Below are 23,179 nucleotides of genomic sequence, written 5' to 3' on the forward strand. Positions count from 1 at the left end.
ATCGATGACGCGCTTGAAACGGAATAGCGTCAAACCAGTGCCGCTTTACGAGCTGGAGTGTACCATTCCGAGGCCAGAGGGGAAACGTGTCCGCACGACGAGCGTGTGTTTATCGTTTCGCCTTTGAAATCGATACCTACGAGAGACTCAAACGTTAACGACGCAATCTTAATAGCAATTTCGACGCAAAGCTTTAAAACGGCTTTGTAATTGTTGTAAAACAAAATGTGAACAGTAGGAGGATTCTCCCAGCATTAGCGATGTGTAGCGGGCCCTTGTGGAGATTCCCCGCTGCAGTTACTCATTGTTTCGAGAGGGGGGATTGCGGAGGGACAATGACGGCCCACTGGTTCCTTTATCGCAAGGCCTTGAGCGATCACGACAAATGTTTCTGCTTAAACCTTCCAGTCAGATAATAATATTAATTATTGCCTTCCTTTGCAGTCAACAATCCAATCAGATACAACAAATAAATCAAGGCGGTTTACCTTGTCTTACCACTATTTACGAGCTTTATAACGGTATCTTTTAGGTAATGTTGGTTTTTTTTGGTATACAGTAATTGGTTCACAAAAGTGACAATGATAACAGATAGAAAAAATAAATACATTTCGTCAACTATTACTGTATTTTGTAATACTGCAGCTAGGTCTTTTCATACGAGGAGGCTACTGATACTTAATTCAGTAATTCAGAACACATTGCATGCTAGGTTTTCCTTTCTCCTAAAATGTAATGGTGGAAACTCATATTACAGAGGCTTAATGACAAGGAGATATATGATATCCGAAAACCTTGATTATTTTTTAATGTGAAATATTTTTTTTTAATGTGAAATTAAAAAAAAACCCAACAACCCATGGATAATGTTCTTAATACAAACTACATATCTTTATAGCAATATGACTCATTACTGGGTGTCATTATTGGTGCAGTCATTTCCAGTGATTTGCAGTCTCCCCCTCCACCTAAGAAAGCATTCTCACAGAGATTTTGGGTCCATGGATCCACTGGTTGCCTAGCAACAGGGACAAGAAGCCTGCCTCTTTGATTATGTGTGTGCTGGTTTTATGTTTGGGCTCATATCAGTCTAAATAATGACTCATGCTCCAAATTTGTGCAAACATATTTACACACATACACACACACACACACACACACACACACACACGGATGACCCTCATGATCACAAACACACACACACACACACACACACACACACACACACACACACACACACACACACACACCAGTATGGGGCACTCCCATCAGTATCATGCTGCTTGCTGAGGGTGTTACTGGAACACACATTTCGACTATGATGTATTTGATGACCAAAGATGGGTTTCTTGGAATTGAACTGACACCACCTGTTCACTAGTCTTCATTTTAGAAATAAATAACCCTGGAAAGTCAACACTGCTTCTGCTTCTCTCCAGAGCGATGGCGTTAGGAAGATCTGCCAGATTCCAACGATCAGGAGACGTGTAGACACTGATGCATTGATTTCTTCACTTCAGTGTTCTTCACTGTCAAGACTGCTTAGAGAGAAAAAGCACTAACAGACACAAAGTCCTCCAACCAGAAACATCACCACCAGTGATAGCTTAATAAGGTGGGAATTACCCGTGTGCATCTGCTGTGGTTCAGGACTATTTTGTTTATCTTGCATCTATAACATTACATTATACTAGCTGTCTGCATCCATTTTACTTGCACTTTAGCATCTTACCCTTATTGCAGTAGGGACTAAAATTACATCTACTGAAAACAAAGTGGCACTGGAGGCTGTGACTCTGATACGTCAGTCAGGATGCTCTTGCCTGCTAACCATCGGGCCATCAGAGCCCTGCAGTTTTTGTAAATGCATGGCAGAGCTACAGCTGCAAATGACTGGCCCAGGCTGCGGTGAAAGAGCATGCAATCACATCCATGTTTCCACATGGCTCAGAGTCCACACATCTGCATATGCAAACATATGCAAATCCGATGGTCTTACTGTAGGATGGGTGCACGCTGCTGACGAAATTCGAGCACAGCCAACGAGAACCATAACAACGAACGTAAAGCACCTCACTTCCTGTTTCCTGTGTGATTGGTGACCAGTGGTGTAGTGCAACATTCTGGAGCCCCACCACAAGAGGCAGGGTGGAGGCCCTGTGTGCGCTAAACTAAAAATATCTACTGGCATGTAGTAACGTGACAAAACTCAAGCCGGCACTGACTCTTAGAAATCTGCAGTGGTCTGTGTTCAAGCATGCTTTTAGGGCTGTTCTTAGGATTTAAAAAAAAATGGATGTTTTTAAATTTCCCATCCTCTCCGCCCTGATCGAAGCCCCCCAACCCGCAGCAAATATTCTAGTGCTGAGTTTTCACTACGATAACAAAGCCTGGACCTTAGGGGACAGTGGGGTCAGCAGATATTGATATTGGGGCTAATTAACACACACACCACCTCTCTTTATTCAGCTGCTATGTGCCAGGCTTCTTGGTGGAGACTGTAGTTCACTGGGGGGCCAGACTCATGACTGGTAGATGTAGCATAAACATTGCACTTATCTTGGATTCACTCAAAGTTTTGTTTGTTTTTTTTTCCCCTGGTGTATTTCTAAACTGAGTCTGATGTACCCAAAAGTCACTGGCAGACTTATATTTAGTGTCATTGCATAAGAAATCTGCATAAACACAAATGAAAAATAACAGCAGATTAATAAGAATGATGTAAAACTACAGAGGCAACAGAGATATGTAAGTCATCTGACTTATAAAATACACTTATCACATTAAGCAAGCTTATTTTGGTGGTAACGGTGGTATGTCGGGGGTGCTGGTGTTAAGCAGAAGGTAAGAAGAAATAAAGTTTTATGTTGTAAGAAAACCAAGGAAGGTTTCAATGAGAACTTTAAATACATTTTTTTGTATGCGTGATTGTTTTTGTTTTTTGGTGTCCAAGTCAGAGCTGCATATTTAAACCAAATGAAATCGCTGGAAGAATACAAATGAGTTGAATCGTTTTTCTTATGCTGTTTTTCTCTGATGAATGCGATTTCCTCTTGATCCAAGCTTCAAAGGACAGATCTGTATTTACTCCCCCCCCTCCCTTTGCTCCTGCTAAAAGGAGGCAGCTGCAATTCAATGAGCAGGTAGATCAGTGTCTGACCTCTGCTGGTCAAAACAAGTTCTTTACATGAACGTTTTCAACATTTTACCATCACTTATTTAGAAGCATTCTGATTAATTTCGTAATTTATTGTTGTATGGCAAATATTTGGCATAATAGTAGCAAATATTGGTGATTACTGTCTGCTTGTACAGTTATGTTTACCAATTAGTACAAATACAGTTGTCTATTAGTGTACTAATATAGTTAAGTTTACTAATTACTAGTTAACCAACAGCCTCTCAAGTCACCGGCGATGACAATGACAGTAAATCGAAAAAAGGAAATTGGACCTGAGCATTTGGCAGTAGAGACAGGGGGAGAACTGCTGCAGCAATAGCGGGAGATTAAAGTATATGATTATCATTACTACACACAGCCGAAATGTCCTGGTCAGGTCATGGCTCACAACGGCCCAGCGACTCAATCAATTTTAATGAGGCACGAATTGGCCACAGCCCTCTTTAAATCAGCTCGTCAGGCTGGCATTAACCATTCCGAAGACCTTTGTCGTGAAATACAGTGACGTACCGATCTTTCTTCTTACTGAACCTATTGAGGGGACATTCGTCTGTCGCATTTAAGATGGTTAAAGTGTATCAGCTAACTGCCTGTGGTCATGGGTAAATGAGATTACTGAGAAAGTGCTTTGGGCGAGGCCGGGTTGACTGGGAGTGCACAGCCGCAATGTCTTGTATTTGTCACAGTTTGGCAATAAAGTAGAACGCTAGACCACTCCTTCTGATACAGCAGTTCAAGCTCGAGAGAAAACAAAACAAAACAAAAACCCTCTTCTAAATGTGTGCTGATGCTCTGACACAGTGCAAACTGAAAGACAGCAAAAGACAACAACAAAAAAACTGTTTGGTTGATGGAGGCGGTGCTCCCAATGGATAGAAGCTGGTGTGGTGGCATAAAAAATTATGCTACAATAAAACTGTTCCATTAATAAAATAAAATGTATTTAATTCACAGGTGAGGTATCACGTGTCCAGAGAGACATTTCCTCACCAGTGGCAAAACATGGACGTTAGTATTAAGATGCTTGAATGAGGCATGCTGGGCGGAACTACTCCGTTAGCAGCTGCCTGGCTGGTCCTTGCTGACCGCACAGGAACGAGCAGGGAGGAAAGCTCCAGCCAATTAGAGCACAACTAAGTTTCTCCATATGGCATATATTCAGTCAGTGCGCAGCAGGTGCGTGGGAGCGGGTCCAGTCTAATCTCACTAAGTGGTATATGTGCATAAACGGCTCCCCCGGTGCTGTAAGTATGATGGAACAGCCAGCATAAGGTTGTTTTGGACAATGTCATATACCAGTGTTTAAATAAATTATACACCAAAATCACTGCATCTCTTGACATATACATATTAAAAAATATAAATCAGAAACGAGAATTAGCTTGGAACCACCAGTTTGATGTGTTTAACAAAACATTCGTTCAAGCACCTTAAGAGCGATTAGAGTTTTCGGATTGTGGTTCGTGTAACAGTGTCCCCTATACACACACTCACCACAGCCTTAATCGGAGAGATTTATTTAATTATTAAAAACACGTTGTAAATGGCCAGTTAGAGTCCACAGCCCATCTGCTGCCGGGCACAGTTTGTGTTCACCATCCTCTAGCCCTTCATCAGTGGTAAGTTTCTGACCACAGGTCTGCTGTTAGCTGAGGTGATCCACCAATGAGCGTGACAAGTAAAAACTCCAGCCACACACAGTACCTGATACACTCACACCCATGCTACACCCTGTCAGTCTCATTACTGGGTTGAAAATAATCCACCATCCAATCATTATCCGGTCAGCAGTGGTCCTGTGAAAAGAAATTGAAAAAAAAAGTGATCAGCAGGGTAGAGAGTGGCTCACAGGTTGTGCCTGTTAGCAGGTAAGCTGCAGACTGTAAAGTGCACATAGAAGACGGCCCTAATACAATGGCCAGTGTGAGGAAGCACAAATCAGGTTTTTCAAATAAAGTTGATGGTGTCTGTATGTTCTTTATACATCTGTTTCAACACTACTAAGCAAGAAAATAAACATGTTGAGAGAGAAAAACGCATCAGAGATTAAAAAAAGCATGATAAATATTTAAAGAGCACTATCAGTTTCCTCATGGCTGGCTTTTTCAGTAACCATGGTAGAGCCACATGCATTATTAACACGTTTGGGAACAGTGGCAGCGAGGCCGCTGACGTCCACCTCAGAGCTCAGCCTTGTCCCGAAGCCCCACAAGGCCACTAGGGTTCCCTACAGGTAAGCATGGGGAAGTAAAGGCTAACCCTGCATTCTTGGGTGCGACACCAGCGGAATAAAGCAACGTGTTCTGCGGGAGATGTAAGCACCGCTGGGGGTCTCCGATGGAGGGGGCTTTGTTGAAGCCACGCAAGAGCGTGAGGTTCCGTGTGGCCTCGGGCAACAGCGGCCGAGTCCTGAAGGAGATGTTTAAGGACGAGGGCCCGTCTGACTCCCTGGACTCTGACTGTACCAGCAGTTCGGAGGCAGACCGGGCGAGCACGCCGTCCACCAGCGGGGAGGTGAACGGGCTGGCCGGGGGCTACCTGGGCGCGGAGCTGGATGACAGCGAGAGCGAGCTGGATGACCTGCTCCTGTATACTGGGGCAAAGGACAAGGTCAGGGGGCTGAGCACCAGACGAGTCAACATACTGAGCAAGAACGGCACAGTGCGTGGCGTCAAGCACAAAGTGAGCGCCGGCCAAATACTATTCGACAGCCTGAATAAAGATGCAGGGGTGAGTAGCCACCAGACAGAAGCGGAGTCAGAGGGCACCCAGGATTATGCAGGGTGCAAGTCGAACATGTCAAACCGCCTGAATATTTGATTTCATTTCAGAAACACTTGCTTATTGTGTCTCTTGTTAACAGAACTTGAACTTGATTTGTTGTCCTGTGTCATGGTTAATGTCATGGCAAATTGCTATGGGTTCATACAGTAGAAGAAAACTAGCTCCTTGGTCATTTCAAATTCCAACAACTTGTAAAGTTAAACTATTCTCAGAATTGACTATCAGCACTTCTTTACAAGGGCTAGAGTCTCCTTCTTGAGCAGCGATTAGTTACAGGTCCTCTCTCACTCATGCTTTGGCTGGACAAATGAGCTGTCTCAGAGGACATAATTAAAGATTAATGATACATTTCTTTAAGTGTTTTAGCTAAGCTAATCAATTTAATGAATACAACTTCCACTTTCTGCTCACTGAGGTCACAGAAAGATTTTGTCTGATATCAAATTCAGTTCAGTTTTACAATTTGACCCAAGTGCACTGTTAAATCCAATCTGACTGGTTAAATCAAATGGTTTTAGAATTAATTCTTTCTTTACTCACCTTACCTACTGACTCACCTCACTATTCCCACATACAACCAAAAAAAAAAAATCAGTTAAAAGATTTGATTAATACGAAGCATTTCTTTAGAGTAAACCAGTTATTTCTTGTATTAAGTTTGAATTGAACAGCTAACACTAGGAGTTTCACCGCTGGTCTTTGTGATCTTAATCCAAACACACTGCAGTGTTTCACTGGCCCTGTAGTCCAAAGTTGCTCTGTTAAGATTTTTTTCTGCCAAGAAACACATAAAAATCCAGAGAAAAGCATATGAAATGAGAATAAATCTGGACAGTATGAAATTACTGAAACAGTACGGACAATCCCATTATGAGGGACTAATCCCAAAGCCATTATGCGGAATCCATCACAGCAGATTAATAATTTGAGTTCGGATATAATTTATGGATTTTTAAAACATTTAAAATGCTAATACAATCCTTTAATGTGGAGGCATTTGAAACATATTATGGACTTTCTATTGCATGGTTTGCACAAGTAAGGACAAATTATCTGACAAAGCGGGGGTGGGGTCAGATTTCTGGCTATTACTTTCAAAGCAAAGTGCAATGTTTCAGAGAGAAACACATTTTGAAACTCTTTAGAGGTTTTAAATTTAATTCTGGAACTTGCACTGCTCTTCCCTGAAATTTTAGACTGTGATTTAGAGCACTTATGATCAGCACCACTCTATAAAACATGCCGTCATTGGCTGTTATTAGCAAGTTAAAGACACATGACAAAGTGCTTACAAGCAGCACTACAAGGTGGTAATCTATTACTAACCTGCATCTAACATATAATAGCTAATTCAATTATATGGAAATATCTGTGGGTCTGTGGAAGGAAGAGGAACTATAAAGTTGTTTAGTCATACACACTCTTGAGAGTAACTTAGTTTTCCTCAGTATATCTCACATCACATTGTGAAGTATTTGATTTACACTTGTCTACTTTACACTTTAACTCGATCTCATAAGTCTAAGAAAGTAGTAATGCCTAAAATCACAACAGCTGATAAAATCCCATCACCACTTGCACTGCCAAGCTCAAACAATTTGTTATTGTTGTAGTAGTAGTAGTAGTAGTAGGTCATTTACTGAAGTCTCAGTTATAGTTAGCTCGATACTGTCAGTAGGAGATCAAAGATATAATTTTTTTCTGATGCCATTTCCATTATCAATAATAATAATAATTATTATTTGTTCTCTGTTCTCTTCAACTACACCCAAGCCTGAGCTGCCTTTAGAGTTTGGGAGGATCGTGATCTACACCACCAGCCTCCGCGTGGTCCGTACGACGTTTGAGCGCTGTGAGCTGGTGCGGAAGATCTTTCAGAACCACAGGGTGAAGTTCTTGGAGAAGAACATTGCTCTGGACAGCGAGTACGGCAAGGAGCTGGAGGCCCGCTGCAGACGCGTAGCGGAGCTGCCCTCTCTCCCCATGGTCTTCATCGACGGACACTACCTGGGGGTCAGTGCTCACTCCAGAAAGTCTGTAGGACACTTCACGCTTTATTCTTCTTCGGCTGTATTAGAATAGTGTGTATTTTTTGTGTATATTTTGTTCATTATGTCCAATGATGGTTGCATAAGTATGTTAGAAAGGAAATAACTATTTTGTATTGTAATGTTTGCATATAAACATTGGAACATTTCTACCTATCTGGTTGGGATAGGACAATTTACAGACACAGTCAATGTACAAAAGGCTGTTTATTTCTTGCAGGGTGCAGAGAAAATACTGGGTATGAACGAATCAGGGAAACTGCAGGATCTCCTAAACAAAATTGAGGTAAAACTCCTTTGTTTATCATCTGCATGTAACAAGCAATGGAAAACCAGTAAAAAAAAAAGAAAAAAAAAAAAAGTAAAAAAAAAAAGAAAAAAAAGATAGTAAAATAAATAATACTCACCTCATACCCTCAAATAGTAGAACTCAGTTTGCCACACTTCAGCTACACAGTTTCCTATGGTATTTTAGAAATACCCAGTTGGCAAACTACACAGTGTATTGGTAGGTTGTACTAGCTGTATGCAATAGGGTTTGCAACAGGCCTTGCAGCAGATCATACACACACGCCACACAATTGTGCAGTGGGTTTTTTATTAAGCTTCCTTTCAGGTGCTACATTTGGATTTACCGTGTAATGAATCAATACAGTATGCAGGTAAAACTCAGAAACAGATTTAAAAAGTACTCCCTGAATAATGTATAGTGTAGACTGTATTAAATGTATTAGTGTAGAGTGTAGAATGGCATTAAATGGGCACTGGACACTATTTCTAATTGTACTGAATTCATTTTTTGTTTGATATACCATGTAAACAGTCAGCCCTGAGATTGGAAGTGAATTCTTGAGCTCCCACTTAACATCTTGAAAAGAGTAAAAGTCAAATAGTCAAATAGTTAAAAAGGTTTAGACTACGTGAATCTCCAGTGGTGGCTGGAATGACTGGCTTTGAGATATGACATGATTAAGTATGAATAATACATGAGTGAATTTTCATAAATTATGGATAGACATCAATAAATGTCATATGAATAATGGATAATAGCAATATTGATTCAGTATATGAACCAGCATTCTCACTGATACACATAAACCCACACTCACATTCTCATACATCCATTCAGCATTAGTGAGTCATGCACTGATATGACTCAGACCCACGAAGAAAGCCAAAGTCCTGGAGCTGTTCTAACACTCCCCGCCCCATATACACATAAACACTGCCACAGCCCAAGAGGTTCCTCACTGCATCTGTGTGCATGTCAGATTATGTTCATGAATGCAGGTGCATCTTATGTTCACAGACTGTGATCAGATTAGTCCTCGCTGCCTTTCTCACATGTCTATGTTTGTGCATGTGTGCGTGTGTGTTTTGCTCCGTAGAGGGTACAGCATCCCCACACATGCCAGACGTGCGGGGGTTTCGCCTTTGTACCCTGCCCAATGTGCCATGGCAGTAAAATGTCTGTGTTCAGGAACTGCTTCACAGACTCCTTCAAAGCTCTCAAGTGCACTGCCTGCAATGAAAACGGACTTCGACCATGTCCCAGCTGCTCCCACTGAGGTCCTCTACAAGTGCCTGCCCACCTACCAGTGCCCCCACCCAATCACCTCACCTTCCCATTCCTCACACCCCACCACCACCCTAGTCAACCCACCACGCCATTTACCCCTCACCCTGTTGGCCATGCAAGGCACTGCACCTGAAAGAGAGACAATTACTGTTTTTTTCTCCTTTTTTCCCCTCCTGTGGGGATTGTCAGTAAATTTTGTAAGAAAAAAAAAAAGCCATCTGTCAAAGGTCACTCTTCCTCGTCTATATTTTGTGTACATAATATGATTCGCTTATCAGGTCATTTTTTTGCTAGGGCATATCGTTTTTAGAGCAGTAGTTATTTTCAGATTACTGTCTGGCTGCCTGTGGGATATTACTCTTCAATGCTGTGAGCAAGTAACAAAACCGTCGACGTGAAATCTGAGATACAGAACACACTCTGTGGGATCCAGGAATATAAAGAGCCAAAACTGAACTGTTTACCTTGCCATATATCCCCTGTAGTGCTGAAATTAAAGAATGAGTATAAAATGAATGAATAGAAAAGAGAATTTAACATCCATTTGCAGTTAATTTTAAGGTAAGATTATATAGTTTCATCCAGAATTAATAGAATTTATTATCTTGTCCTGAAATCAAATTATTATATCGAATCTGGACAAGTTAAGTTGGAATTAAATTAACTTTCCATTGGGACAAAGACTGAACATTCAATCAAACTGACACAAAAAGACCGTTATATTTCCCAAAAGAACCATTGTATTAAGGTACACAGATCAGTCATTAGGGTTTGAACAATGCTGAAACCATGACTCTGAAGTTTTCAACTAAAGAGTGTGCTGAAAAATCAAAACACACTAGACAGAAACCTTTGAATTGTCAAAATAAAATGCTCTGAAGAAGCAACAACACTCTGGTAAACTTAGCAGCAGTAAACAACCTACCACAAGTGTCAAAGGGCACAAGTTTGTAATGTTAAACTGTGAGGTAAAAACCACTTGAACATAAGAAGGCCGGGCATTGTGACACAAAGCCTTTTAGGTAGGTAAAATTGTTTTAAAGCGATCACAAGCTGTTGTGTGACCCAAAGCATGCCACCTCATCTGCGAAACATGGGGACATGCATTTACCGTTGCGGCAGGATGAATTCTCAAGTGTGACGAAGCATACTAACAGGTTCTATCCACCCAGATGTCCTAAACTCCGGTGGACAACACATTACTTTGCAGCAGTACTGTGGAGTTTCTCAGGGTCGAGAAGTGGAATGTCCTTCTGTATCCACAAGTAAGCCACCTGATCTACATTGCATTAAGAATGCAGTTTACATTCCTGAACCCAAGACTGAAAGCACTTGTAACTGAGGGGAAAAAAGGGTGCATTACAGGCGCAAGATCCAGTATCTACGGATGTCGGAGTCACAAACTTCTGGCAACTCAAAAATTCTGAAGAATTTAGTACCAGAATTCTAAACTTTTTAATTAGAATTCTCATCATTTATTCACTTAATTAAGGGGCAATATTTGAAAAGGGATGTGATTCCTCCACGAAGATGTAAACTCTCTCAATGTAAAGCATTCTGCATGTTCTTCCCTTTGTCATAGTGTATAAGCATTCAGTGCTTTAGCCTCAGTCAGATACAATTCAAGGTGATGAAGAGTCAAAATTGTCATTGCCTATTTATTCACTGCACTGTATGTTGGTAAACAGTAATTAATTAAATATATAATGAAACATACATTACAAAGACAGCAGGGTACAATCTTAAACTCAAGTGGTAACATGTCAACCATGAGCAATATGATTTGTCTTACCGAGTACACGTCCTCTCCTTGATGTTGTACAGTTCATCCAATTTAGGAAGGCTCACAAACACCCTGATGCGTCTCCTCTTTACAGATGTCACACCTTGGCAGCCATCTGCTATGCCACATGCATGCTGTAGTGACTGTGAAGTGGGTCTCTGTGCTGTCATAGCCCTGTACAATGCTGCTTGATTCTGATTCTACAAGGCAGCATTGTAAAGAGGCTCAAAGCACAGAGCAGGAAGCACATCGGAGAAAGCTCATTTTCTTGAAAAACAATACTTGGTGTGTATATATATTGATCAGCCATAACATTAAAACCACCTGCCTAATATTGTGCATTTCCCTCTCATGACACCAAAACAGTTCTGAGCCATTTAGGCATGGACTCCACAAGAGCTTAGCAGCAGATCCTTTAAATTCTATGATTTGCAACATGGGCAGCCCAATACACAGAAAGCTGTGATGCACTGTGTGTTCTGACACCTTTCTGTCATAGCCACAATTAACTTTTTCAGAAATGTATGTTACAGTAGCTCTCCTGTGGGACTTCACCAGACAGACTAGGGTTTGGCACCCAGTGAGCCTTGAGCATCCATGACCCTTTCACTGGTTCACTGGTTGTCCTTCCTCATATCACTTTTGGTAGGTATTTACCGCTGTATTCCAGGAACATCCACAAGAACTACTGTTTTGGAGATATACTGACCCTATCATCTAGCCATCACAATTTGACTGTTGTCAAAGTCTTTCAGATCCCTTTTTTTTTTTTTGGTGCTACAAACACATCAACTTCAAGAACTGTTCACTTGCTATCTAATATACTCACCCCTTGACAGATTTCTTGTTACGAGATACTCAGTGTCGTTCTCTCCCTCTCTCACACACACACACAGCTATCACATAAAACGAGCTTCCAATGAATAACGATATATGAGCGTAAGGCAATCAAGTCACGGTCAGCTGCGCCCCCACTGGTGTGTTAGCAAGGATAATAATATAAAGGTTAACAACAGAGAAACTGTACATAAATATCAGCTACGTTCAGTCAGATATATTTTAAACATGCAGGCAGAAGACAATGGATTTCAATAACAGACTAAAGCTATTTTTCCTCGGTTCTTGGGTCGCTTCACATTGACCCGGTCATGTCTGCCATTTATCACATTTTTACAAATATATGGAACAAAAATAATCGCACTTTCGTAAAATAATTTATAACACATATAAATAGCAATAATGTATGTAGCAAAAGCAAATCGAAAAATACCCCAGTTTTATTGTGATGAGAGAATAGGGTATACACATTCATCTTCACAAGCTCTCAGGACAATGTAAAACATTTCATTTAAAATAACCTGATTTATATCTCTCGACTTGAAAGAAGCATCTTATCATCTCCGTTGTCGTGGGAGGACACAGACGGCCAAACGCTGCAGTGGATCCGGCGTGCTGGTTACCTTCATGGTGACCGCCACTCTTCTGGGGCGCTTAAAACGCGCGACATATTGATGATGTCCCCCGATTCATTAATCGCACTCCATTATTTTTTAAATAAATATATTCCTTTAGGGAATTGGATAAAGGATGGCTGTAAAATGTATGCCATTCTCCGACAAACTAAAAAAAACCCCAAAACCTTTAGTTTAAGATTTCATTTTCTCTAGCTTATGTAGTCTCCCCGAGCTCATGAAATACGGTGCCATTTGAGGAAACCATGGATTTCTTGATGTAGGGTTGGAGCTCCCATGGTATTTTTTTTAACGGAAAGATATCTGAGCCAATCCAAATGTAAGTAACAGCAATTGATGATTCAGCTGACCAATGATTTCTGTTCCAGCACGGTCTCAAAATACAGCTACAATAACGTTTGCGATGACGAAAAAGAAATGTAAACAAATGTAAATGCTTAGCACAAAATAACAGGGAAAGATGTTAAAAATGAGTTAGGTGCTGTATATGATTCAATAAATAAACTTAATTTTATTACGCTTCTTTTAGAGAGCCATTAATCTATCCAAAATGCATTGTGAGATTTGATCAACATTTACAAAGAACCTTTAGGATAACCAGCCGTCAGCTTCCACCGAGTAAGCATTTAAACTAAGCTTACAGGCGTATTAGTTCAAACTTATTTGTCTGGAAAATATAACACGGAGTCAATAGGGAGGAACATGTAGTTCTACAGATGCATCATCTAGTACTAAGCACAGCTGGAGCATTTGACTTCACAGCAGCATGGGAGACAACAAGGTAACGCGAGAGCACCTTTTCAATTAACCAAAACAAGAGTAATAGGTACAGATGAAAAACTCATTTGCTCCTGGGGGTTCTTTTTCTGACGTTTATGTAAGCACTGCCACATAACACAATTTGAAAAGCGCAGTCATTTCCGTAACCCGATCATTTACAATGGAGAGACACAGCTGCTTTGGACTTGGCTGTTAATTGATAAACAAGCTGCTTTGTTCATACACACCATGGCCGCAAACAGAACACGATCAATGGCACTTTTAATGTATACCCACAAGAGAAATTGTTAGCACCATGTTAATGTTGTTAGCAGGATGAGGAGAGGGTGCCAAATCGGCATGTTCTGAACATGATAACAAAAGACCACCCCATCAGTTGTGCAGCGTACACTGATGCTACTTTAACTGACATCTGTGTTGAGATCTCAGGATTGTCTCCATAGACATTTTATTGCAGATTTTGATTCAAGACCTTTTGGCACCTTGTCAGTTGCATTATGATTTAGTGTGTACCTAAATACTGTATGCATCAAAACATGAACCTTAAGAGTGCTGTGCTAGGCTCAGCTCTGACTTTCATATTTCATGTGATGACTGATGTTGATAAGGGGAAGAGTTGAGCAGAAGGGTGAATTTAGATCAGCAGTCAAAATGACATGATAAACTGCAAATGAAATGGACACCTGTGAGAAATGTTTAATAATAATAATAATAATAATAATAATAATAATAATAATAATAAGTGATTGAAAGCAGCTTGCAGTACATTCTGATCAAGGGGTGTCAATGTCTGGTCCAGGAGGGCTGGAGTTCAGCAAAGTTTAGCGATTGCTCTGCTCAGACACACCTACTAAACCTGGCAATTCATTGATGAGTTGACTCAGGTGTGTTTAAGCAGGTCAATCACCAAAGCACAGTGCTCTGGCCCTCTAATAGCAGGGCTTAACGTCATAGTACTACATTAACTGATATTAATTAAACACATCTGATTCAACTCATTAATCAATTGCCAAGTTTAGTAGGTGTCTGAGCAAAGCAATTGCTACACTTTGCTGGACTCTAGCCCTCCAGAACAGACACTGACACCCCTGTTCTAATCTCATCTCACAATACTTGTCTTAATATATCCAATGAGTTCAGTAGCCAAAAACTAATCATACCTCTTTCATGAAACTACCAGCACATGCCTTTTATCTTCATAAAATTAATAACCGTGACCAATAAATGAATCGGTACACCTCTTTCATTGAGACAGCATAACACAACTATCGTCAGATAATTCTCATGAGCTCTTGAAGAAAAATGTGCAATTATCTATCTATCTATCGACACACACACACACACACACACACACTATAAAAGCATATGCTTTCAAAAAGACAAACATTTCTTCCCTAAGTCTTCAAATATTTTGTGCCATGTAGGTGCAAAATACTCATCCTTGCACTCTGTATCAGTCTGCATAGTGAACTGGACACTTCTGGAATAAAGAACTTTTGCTTGGAGAGCAACCAATTTGAGAAACTGATCCTTTACTGGTCAAAAGGCAGGACTCTCATTATTACCAAGACAATTATTTGCTTCATTTAGTGATTCACCAAGTACATTATAAGAAAGTGTTTGCAGATGCTCATGAGGTGAATATTACAGAAGGCGTTTTCTCAGAGAACCTCACCCAGAAGGTAAGGATAGCCAATAGGATAATAGGTTTTTATTTCTGATTTAAGAATTAAATAAATCTAGCCATGTATCATCTTAGTGAAATGTTTAAGGATGAGCTTTTGCAATTCACACCTTACTAAACACTATATAAATAGACATGAAAGAGCTGATTTTACATCAGCACTAGTGTACATGTGAGCCTAGTTTGTGAGCCTAGTTTGTGAGCACTGGCTCACTGATAAAGCTCAGAACAGACCACCATATTTCACGTATGACTGTTTTGCATCCAGCGGATGATGATGTACAGTTTCTGCATCGTAGGCTTACGAAACAGACTGAAACGATGCTCTGGGGAGTGCTCGGAAGACACTGGGCTGCTCCTGGGTACGACTTCGTCTGGGTGGGTCTGAACTGGCTGCTCCAGGGCCAGATCATCTGCGCCTCCTTCAGTGCCGTGTTCATGCTGGCTCTGCTTCCTGAACTACCCCCCCTGCCCCCTCGCCCCCTGCCCAGAGCCAGGTTCACTGCCTCAGAGGATCTCCAGATCCACGTGCCGCACCTCTGGATTGCGTTGCTGGTTTTAGAAAGTGAGACCGTGTCAAACGTAAGAACTTTCAGCATTAGCAGCCTTGGAGGTCTAATTAAATCATACTCATAACACTGCAGCCATATACATACTTTTACAGAATTAAGCCCTGGGAGAGGATTGGGGGCACAGCCACATGTACTGCTTAATGATTTTTGCACACAATTCTTCAGTAACACATAGTGGTGTTAATTCTGGATGCATTCCCGTCAAGTACAATAAAAAAGGCATTTATACCAGTAAACACTACAAAACATTATGCTTCATTGGCCTCTCAGTCAAACTACAACACAGAGGTAGGCATTTCTCTGTACATTTGAAAAGGCTAAATGGCACAGCAGACCCTACCTGCTCTGTCTGTATGTGTTTGTGAGTGTGCTGTGCGCTGTATGTAGAGCTCAGCCTACTTTAACAAGCACAGGTTTAACTTCCACATGAGAGAAGGAATGCCAACACGGAGGCTCCGTGTAGAAGTATGTGGTTCTCCAACAGACTTTTCAGTAAGTTCAGTGTACAGTGTCAATTTATTATCTTGCGCGCGTGCAAGTGAGTGAGGGAGTGAGTGAGAGAGAGACTCTTATACCTTAAGCTCTTTCTCCAGGCGGTCCACCTCTGCTCCCAGGGTGTCTATAATGTTCTCCCCATGCTTCAACATAAAGGCCTCCAGCTCCTCTGGAGTCTTCACCTGCTGAATCTCCTACAGTGCAGAAACACACACAAAAACACCATATGACTGCTTTGCTATTTACACAGTTCAACATCCATTTAATTTAAATGGAGACAAAACATTTCAATAAACCCTGACATCACTCGAGAAATAATTAGTTTGAATTAAGAATATATCACCACAAACACAGGTGGCACCAAAAATCTGGTGTGTGTGCTGCTTATAGCCAAGAACTTGGCAAATATGACACATTAGCCAATTGTATTGCTCTGTACGTACAGTGAGGATCTGCTCAATGTCTTGCTTTTCCAGGTACGAGCGCGTCACCACCCTCCCGTCAAAGTCCACCTCTGCCTTGAATCGCACCTTACTCAGTCCCATATCTGTGGCCTTCACGTCGTGAATTGCCCTGAGGACGGACACACGCACGCATGCACGCACGCATCATCTCCACATAAGTCCGCCACAGACGTAGGCCTGGTCTTCTCGACTACACTGGCTTTTATGTGCAAAAGCTCCACTGACAAAGCATTTTAGTCATTGAGTAGGCTAAACTTATGGATGAAGGAACAGGCCGGGATGCCCAGTGCATGGCTCACGCTGTGGGTGGAAGGCAGCTCACCTCACGGCAGGGTCACTCTCCAGAAACTCAGTCAGCTTCTGCATGTGCTCAGCCTGGATGGATCGACCCAGCAGAGCCTGTGTGTTGGTGTAGATGAGGAAAGCAGAGACAGTGCCCAGCAGCGTGCCCACGCCCAGAGAGCCCAGGCTGTCGTAGTACGGGTTTCCTGAGAGGTCGGGAGGAGTGTCACTCTCTGCCACGCGCGCTCTTGCGCCTTTTATATTTGCACATGCAGCTCATTTGACCTCAGGAGGAGAGGATGTGTACAGCAAGAGCGGATGTGTGATGAGTGTGATGGACCTGTGAGCGAGGTCAAGCCCATACAGCCAGCAGCCAGGACCACGCCCAGAACAGCTGCAGCATCCTCCAGCAGGACCACATTGGTGCTGGGGTCTCGGCTCTGCATTACTGAAACAAACACACACACGTTCAGCACAGATCTATAAATAACATGCTGATTCAAATATATAATTAAATTCCATGTTTAACAAGGACACACAGTGTCACTGATGCGAAACATCACTGAGACATGGTACCGCTGTTGTATTTTTCCCCACTAGTGTCACAATTTACAGCTTGCCAACAATAAGCGAGTTAGTGACAATCCAAATCCACGAGGAGCTTCACATCTAAAACCTAACTTTGGAATTGATTAATTGACTCTAATTTGTACCATAATCGTAAAAAGATGCTCCTTGCTTGTGAGCGCTCTTCTTGATTTCGTTAATGGCCACCAGCAGTGTTGCTGTAAGAAGGAGCCACATAAGAACGTAAAAATTAAACTTTTTCCCGACAGAGGGTTTCAAAGCAACCTTGCCAGACATGACATGTAAAAAGACGAGTCATTACCTCCTTCAGAAACCAGAGATCCAGCCAAAATACAGTAGGCCTGTAACACAAGTACAAATATAAGTCAGAATGCAGTGGTAACTTTTACATTCTTCTGTACATGTATGTGTAAATGGGCTGTCACTGACCCAGATCAGTGACTCGATTGGATGAGGGTGCAAAAGTCCAATAATGCCATGGTACCAAGACAGGCCGGCACCCATCATGAAAATGCCCACTCCGCTGATAAGGGAGGAGATGTAGCGCATGTTGGTGAAGCCGTACCTTTGAGCCAGAGGGAAAAACAAGGACCTAAGTAACTCTTCTCTGATATGGCAAAACCTACTATTATAGTTTCCGGGCCATGGATGGTCTTCAAGAGTATGTAAGAGCACTGAAGTGACTTACGGGTGGATGGGGTCTGGGTTACGCACAGACTGGATGATGCCCAGGGCAAGCAGAGCCTGCGGGGTGGAGAGAGGCCAACAAAGACATGACAATGAATTCCCAAAACTCTAGTACTGGAGTTAGATATTTGCATAACTGGGATTAATATCAATATTGCTTTAAATGGGACGGCACTCCTAACAACTATGAAAGCGAGACAAAAATATACAGAGAGAAAAGATACAAAGGCAGTGAATAAGTGAATAACCTGGTTAGCTGTATCAGCCAGGGAGTGGATTGCCTCTGAGAACATGCTGGCTGATCCAGTGTGAACCCATGCCAGGAGTTTGAAGAAGAAATTCAGCCCATTTCTGAAGATCAATAATAGAATGAGTAAATCAAAAATCCCCCAAATATTCCAATTAACATCACATATCAATGCAGCAGCAGCAGCAAAGACCTAACACAGCTAATATTACAAGATTAGGATTCTTCCTCTGTGTTCAAAAACCAGAAAGTCTGTCTTCACTGCAGAACACTTTGGCATGTATTATGTATTGCTGTGTAGTAACAAGCCTGGTAACAATCAGAGCCTGGTTTCTTTGGGTCTGTTGGAACAGATGCATTTCACAAAAAAACAGGGCCTGGTGGGTCCCTGATGTTAATGCAGAACACATGCTTTATAACTTAATTTCCCTTTAACCTAATAAAGAAACAGTACAGCCACTCAGTCTGGTTATGCCATGCCATGCCATTCCAACCTGCACGGAGCATTTATAGTCCTCGATAAGGAATGTGCCCTAGCTATAGAACTCTACAGAACGGGATTACATTTTCAGTATTAACTGCAGTGATCTCACTGGCTTGCTGTAGGGGAGAAATAAGAAGTGAAAGAAACTTACATGCATATAGCTACCATCACCACCTTTCCTGGCCCCTGGAGGAAAGTTGTCCTCTTGCCTGACCGAGGCTGTGAGAAAAGGAACAAACATTAAATCACTCACTTGACAGCAAACTGGATTAAAGCTTCGCTAATCATAACAGCTCAGGTCATTCCTGCATGCAATGAGCAGTGCTTGCACGGGCGCACTGTACACGTGATTTAAAGGAGGCATGTCACACTTGTCTGCGAGACTAAAGCACATGTGAGAAACATTAAAGAAGGGCAATGAATGCTCTAGAAGAAAGTTAATTTCCTCCTTACCAAGAAGCAGAGGAAACGAATTCTCTGACAGACTTTAGTGTAATATTACCCTGTAAATGGCTAGCCTATGTAAACCTACTGCCAAATAATCTGTCAGTATTATCAGAATTTCCTTCGCCTCAGATTTGTGCATGTTTTCTGAAAATTTAACATAAGGACATGACTTCTGGGGAGCAAATATGTAAAAATAAACAAACATTTACACTCACCTTTGTGTTTCCCCAGAAGTCTTTGTATTCCTTCAACAATTGCTGATTTCGGAATAGATCTAAAGGAAAGAGAAAAGGAACAAGAGACATTTTTAGGAGAAACAACAGTTTTAAATCCAAGATGTACTTTGATAATATGTTCCATTTTGATTAAAAACACCTTTTAAATATGTCTAGAGAAATGCTTCACAGATTTTTACACCCTAAACATGGTAGTGTTAGCAATATTTGAAGACTGGAAACAAATTCTTCACTCGCTCACAGTAACAACATATCGGTCAATCAGCTGGAGGGCACCAAGAACATTTAGCGGCCACTTACTTTCCTTGTACTCCATCTCCTCCTCTTTTCTGTGTTTCCTCTCTCGTGCAAGTGCTTCCATGCTGCCCCACACATCCAGGGCCCTATCAGCCACAAGCAGAAACAGTCTCCACTAACCTCAGAAAGCTGTGAAATACAGACTGAACATAGAGTAACGTGCAGGGACTAAAATAGAGCGGTATGGTTTAGTGGGGAGTGCATACTTGGCCTCGACGTCTGAGCGTAGAAAGACTGTGAAAGCCTCTGTGTCATCATGAGGGCTACGTCGACGGATCTTCCTCAGCTGCTCCAGGTCACTGAAACACGCACGCGCGCACACACACACAGGTCCGACTAGGGTCCAATTTCCAAGGAAGCACATGAGAAAGTCATAAAAGATGTAAGTGTGCAAACACGCACAAATAAGTAACACGTCAGCACATGAGGGGAAAAAAATGAAAATAAAATAATAAATAAATAAATAAAACTTTTGCTGCACCTTGGCAGGTTACACAGCTCTCTAATACTACTCAGTTTTGTGCTAAACCAATTACTGCATCCACCTAAATAACACTTACCTAAGTTTGAGGCAAAACTCGTTCATGGCTCTGACCGCAGTGATGAAGTTGTTCTGGGTGTATCTGGATCCGTATTCTCTCTTCTTCAGCACTGCCCTGACTGAAAACACCAGAAGAAACAGGGTCACCCCACCAGCCCAGCACGCAGACCACACCAACAGGCAGGGTGTGACAGCCCAGGCATGGCTGGAGGCAAACATTACCTTTCACTTGAATAGCCTCTACTTTTGCCAGAGCCTGATATTTGGGATCTTGAAACACAATAAAAGAAACAACATGAATTAAACAGAAATTAAAGTTTAGCTTGGTGTAGTTTGATTTTAGCTACATGACTATACAAGTCAAGAGGAATTACTAACCAGAGAGATTGGCAGCAGCTAAAGGGGGGGAGGGGGGAATAATCTTTAAAGGAACCAAAAACTTGATAAAAACTGAGTGGCCAATGGGTTTTGTCCAAGACAAAGACCAATAATGCAATTACCAGATGGCTCTTTGGAAGCCTGGGCAGTGAACACTCTGTCAGGGGGGCTAGTCCCATCAGGGCCTGGTAGTCGTGCCGGTCCACCTTTATTGCTGCCATCAGCGGAATAGTAATGAACCCGTGCCCATGTGAAAGAGGTACCTCGGTGGTCAGGGAAACACAACCACAGGCTGTGGCTCTTACCCCCCATATCGCCATCCTGCACACAGACAGCCAATGTTCTGAATTCAAATACAAACAGCAGTACCACAAGCATATCTGCTTGTTTCAAAAGCCTTATGTAGCATGCAAATATTTCTGTTAGTATGCGATTACCATCCAAACTTATCGCACAACAGTCATGTATCCAGATTATTTTAAATGATAAAACCATTTTGAAAATAATCCGGATAGGCTCCGGTGTCAGGCCTATAGATTAAATGCTAGCAGACTCTAGCAACTTACCATGGCATGGCCGTGTTACTTTGAGTGGTAATTGAGACAGATGGGCCTGCTTTTGCAAATAGAGCCTGCAGAAGACCTGCCATGATCTGTGTGCCAGGCAGGGGAACATGCTCGAGGTGGCAAAGGCTGGGAGAGCGATGACCAATCCTGTGGAATCACATTAGGTTCTTTATGTAGAACAGACAATGCAGTGTGAATAAGGGGGTTTGTAAGATGCTTGTCACTGTCACGAAACATACCAGCCAAGTGTTACAGTGACACTACAGGCTACGATAAAATAGCATTGTATGCTTGTAGTGGTGTGCAGTGAACTGCAGGCCAATTTAGATGATAAATTAGCCAGCAAGTGTTTCCAAAATCGCGGAAATTGTGTGCCTAACCGTTTAAGACATTTTGAAAAGGTGAAAGGCGTTTTCTGATACGGGCAGTCAGCGACAATGAAATGACTAAGCATGAACCTACAAATTAAAGACTTATACTCATAACACGCTTTATTAACTGCTTACTTCTTACTTTGACGGCAGGTTTTTATTACACTTACCAAACAAGACCTACACAGGAGCGAGCTAGCTAACACAGACGTAGACTACATGTAGACTGTAATTAGAAAAGGTTCGTTAATATAATTAACTGTCTTCGCAAGGCAGTTTAACGCCGCTCAGTTACTACACAATACATTACAAATCAGACATGTAATTGTCTTTGGAGCTAGTTAGCTGAGCTTGCTTAGGTGGCCTAGTTGGAACCAAAACCAAAACTGGAACTAGAAAGGGACTGCAAGAAAGTGCTAGCCGTACATTAGCTAAAGCTTAAGCATTCAAATTAGTGACTGTCGCAGCTGCAGTTATAACGAAGCCGGATACTGAAGCATCAAAACTGCTATCAGGTCTCCGATACTGTGGTAGCGTTAACGTTAGCTGCACTTAGTCAGCTAGCTAGCAAGCTAGGGTAGCGTAGCTAGCTATATCTAGTGAATGAGAAATACATTTGGTGAATTGTTTAAATGATGAAAATCAACAATGTGTTAGACGTGCCACCTAGTGACTGGATAACTGTACTGATAACATGCCATTGATATAGTCAGCTATCTTAGCTAGCTATATGCCTGGCCATCCTAACCTTAGCTGTATGTAACCCAACACTTGTGTAGCTAAGATATAAATAATTTCATAGTCGCATAAGAAAATGGATCTAGCAAAGATGTTACCCTAGCCCAGTTCTCTTGGTGTTTACCTTTATGCAATAGTTTTTCATCCGCACATCTTAATCCATCTCCTACATCTGACAATCAGCTCGCACACATTCCGACCACACTCAACTCCATGAAAACATCCAAGGTACAAGTGACTCAAATCTCGCGAGACTGGGGAATTAAGTCACCAGGTTTCTGCTTCCCTTTTCACTGTAGCTAAATCTAAGTCCCATGTTAACTCCTGATTAATTTAAGGCTGCACCGCCCAGACTTTCAATCCACGTCAAAAACCAAATCCAATATCGTATTTAGTATCTTAAGTCCTCAAACAGGTACATTTAAGATGAAAGCTCACCAAGAGTAAGAGCACTTTTTACTGTTCCAAGTGGCTT

The 23,179-nt window shown here is 41.8% G+C and overlaps 2 protein-coding genes across 2 annotated transcripts; one reads left to right on the forward strand and one right to left on the reverse strand.

The window, feature by feature from the left end:
- The first annotated feature begins 5,400 nt into the window (after nt 1-5,400).
- grxcr1a (glutaredoxin and cysteine rich domain containing 1 a) lies at nt 5,401-9,641 on the forward strand. Its single transcript, XM_027022738.2, has 4 exons — nt 5,401-5,911; nt 7,739-7,978; nt 8,234-8,299; nt 9,402-9,641. Exons 1-4 carry the CDS (start codon nt 5,519-5,521, stop codon nt 9,579-9,581), a joined length of 879 nt encoding a protein of 292 aa, XP_026878539.1. The 5' UTR covers nt 5,401-5,518; the 3' UTR covers nt 9,582-9,641.
- A 3,694-nt stretch (nt 9,642-13,335) lies between these two features.
- On the reverse strand, nt 13,336-22,917 carry slc30a9 (solute carrier family 30 member 9). Its single transcript, XM_027022737.2, is given in 20 exon segments — nt 13,336-15,863; nt 16,459-16,572; nt 16,822-16,951; nt 17,165-17,330; nt 17,465-17,572; nt 17,838-17,909; nt 18,014-18,053; nt 18,142-18,277; nt 18,401-18,456; nt 18,648-18,750; nt 19,282-19,349; nt 19,793-19,851; nt 20,114-20,196; nt 20,317-20,409; nt 20,671-20,770; nt 20,874-20,921; nt 21,152-21,341; nt 21,343-21,350; nt 21,596-21,742; nt 22,829-22,917. Coding segments are annotated over 19 exon segments (1,728 nt in total). The 5' UTR covers nt 21,705-21,742; nt 22,829-22,917; the 3' UTR covers nt 13,336-15,818.
- Nucleotides 22,918-23,179: the final 262 nt, after the last annotated feature.

Source organism: Electrophorus electricus, chromosome 12, assembly GCF_013358815.1.
Source record: "Electrophorus electricus isolate fEleEle1 chromosome 12, fEleEle1.pri, whole genome shotgun sequence".
Lineage (NCBI taxonomy): Eukaryota > Metazoa > Chordata > Actinopteri > Gymnotiformes > Gymnotidae > Electrophorus > Electrophorus electricus.

What these genes read in the sequence shown, in the direction of transcription:
- grxcr1a (XM_027022738.2), top strand. Translation starts at nt 5,519, where the DNA reads ATGGAGGGGGCTTTGTTGAAGCCACGCAAGAGCGTGAGGTTCCGTGTG. An exon ending in GCCTGAATAAAGATGCAGGG is followed by an intron (nt 5,912 to 7,738) that starts GTGAGTAGCCAC and finishes ACTACACCCAAG; the next exon opens with CCTGAGCTGCCTTTAGAGTT. An exon ending in TCGACGGACACTACCTGGGG is followed by an intron (nt 7,979 to 8,233) that starts GTCAGTGCTCAC and finishes TATTTCTTGCAG; the next exon opens with GGTGCAGAGAAAATACTGGG.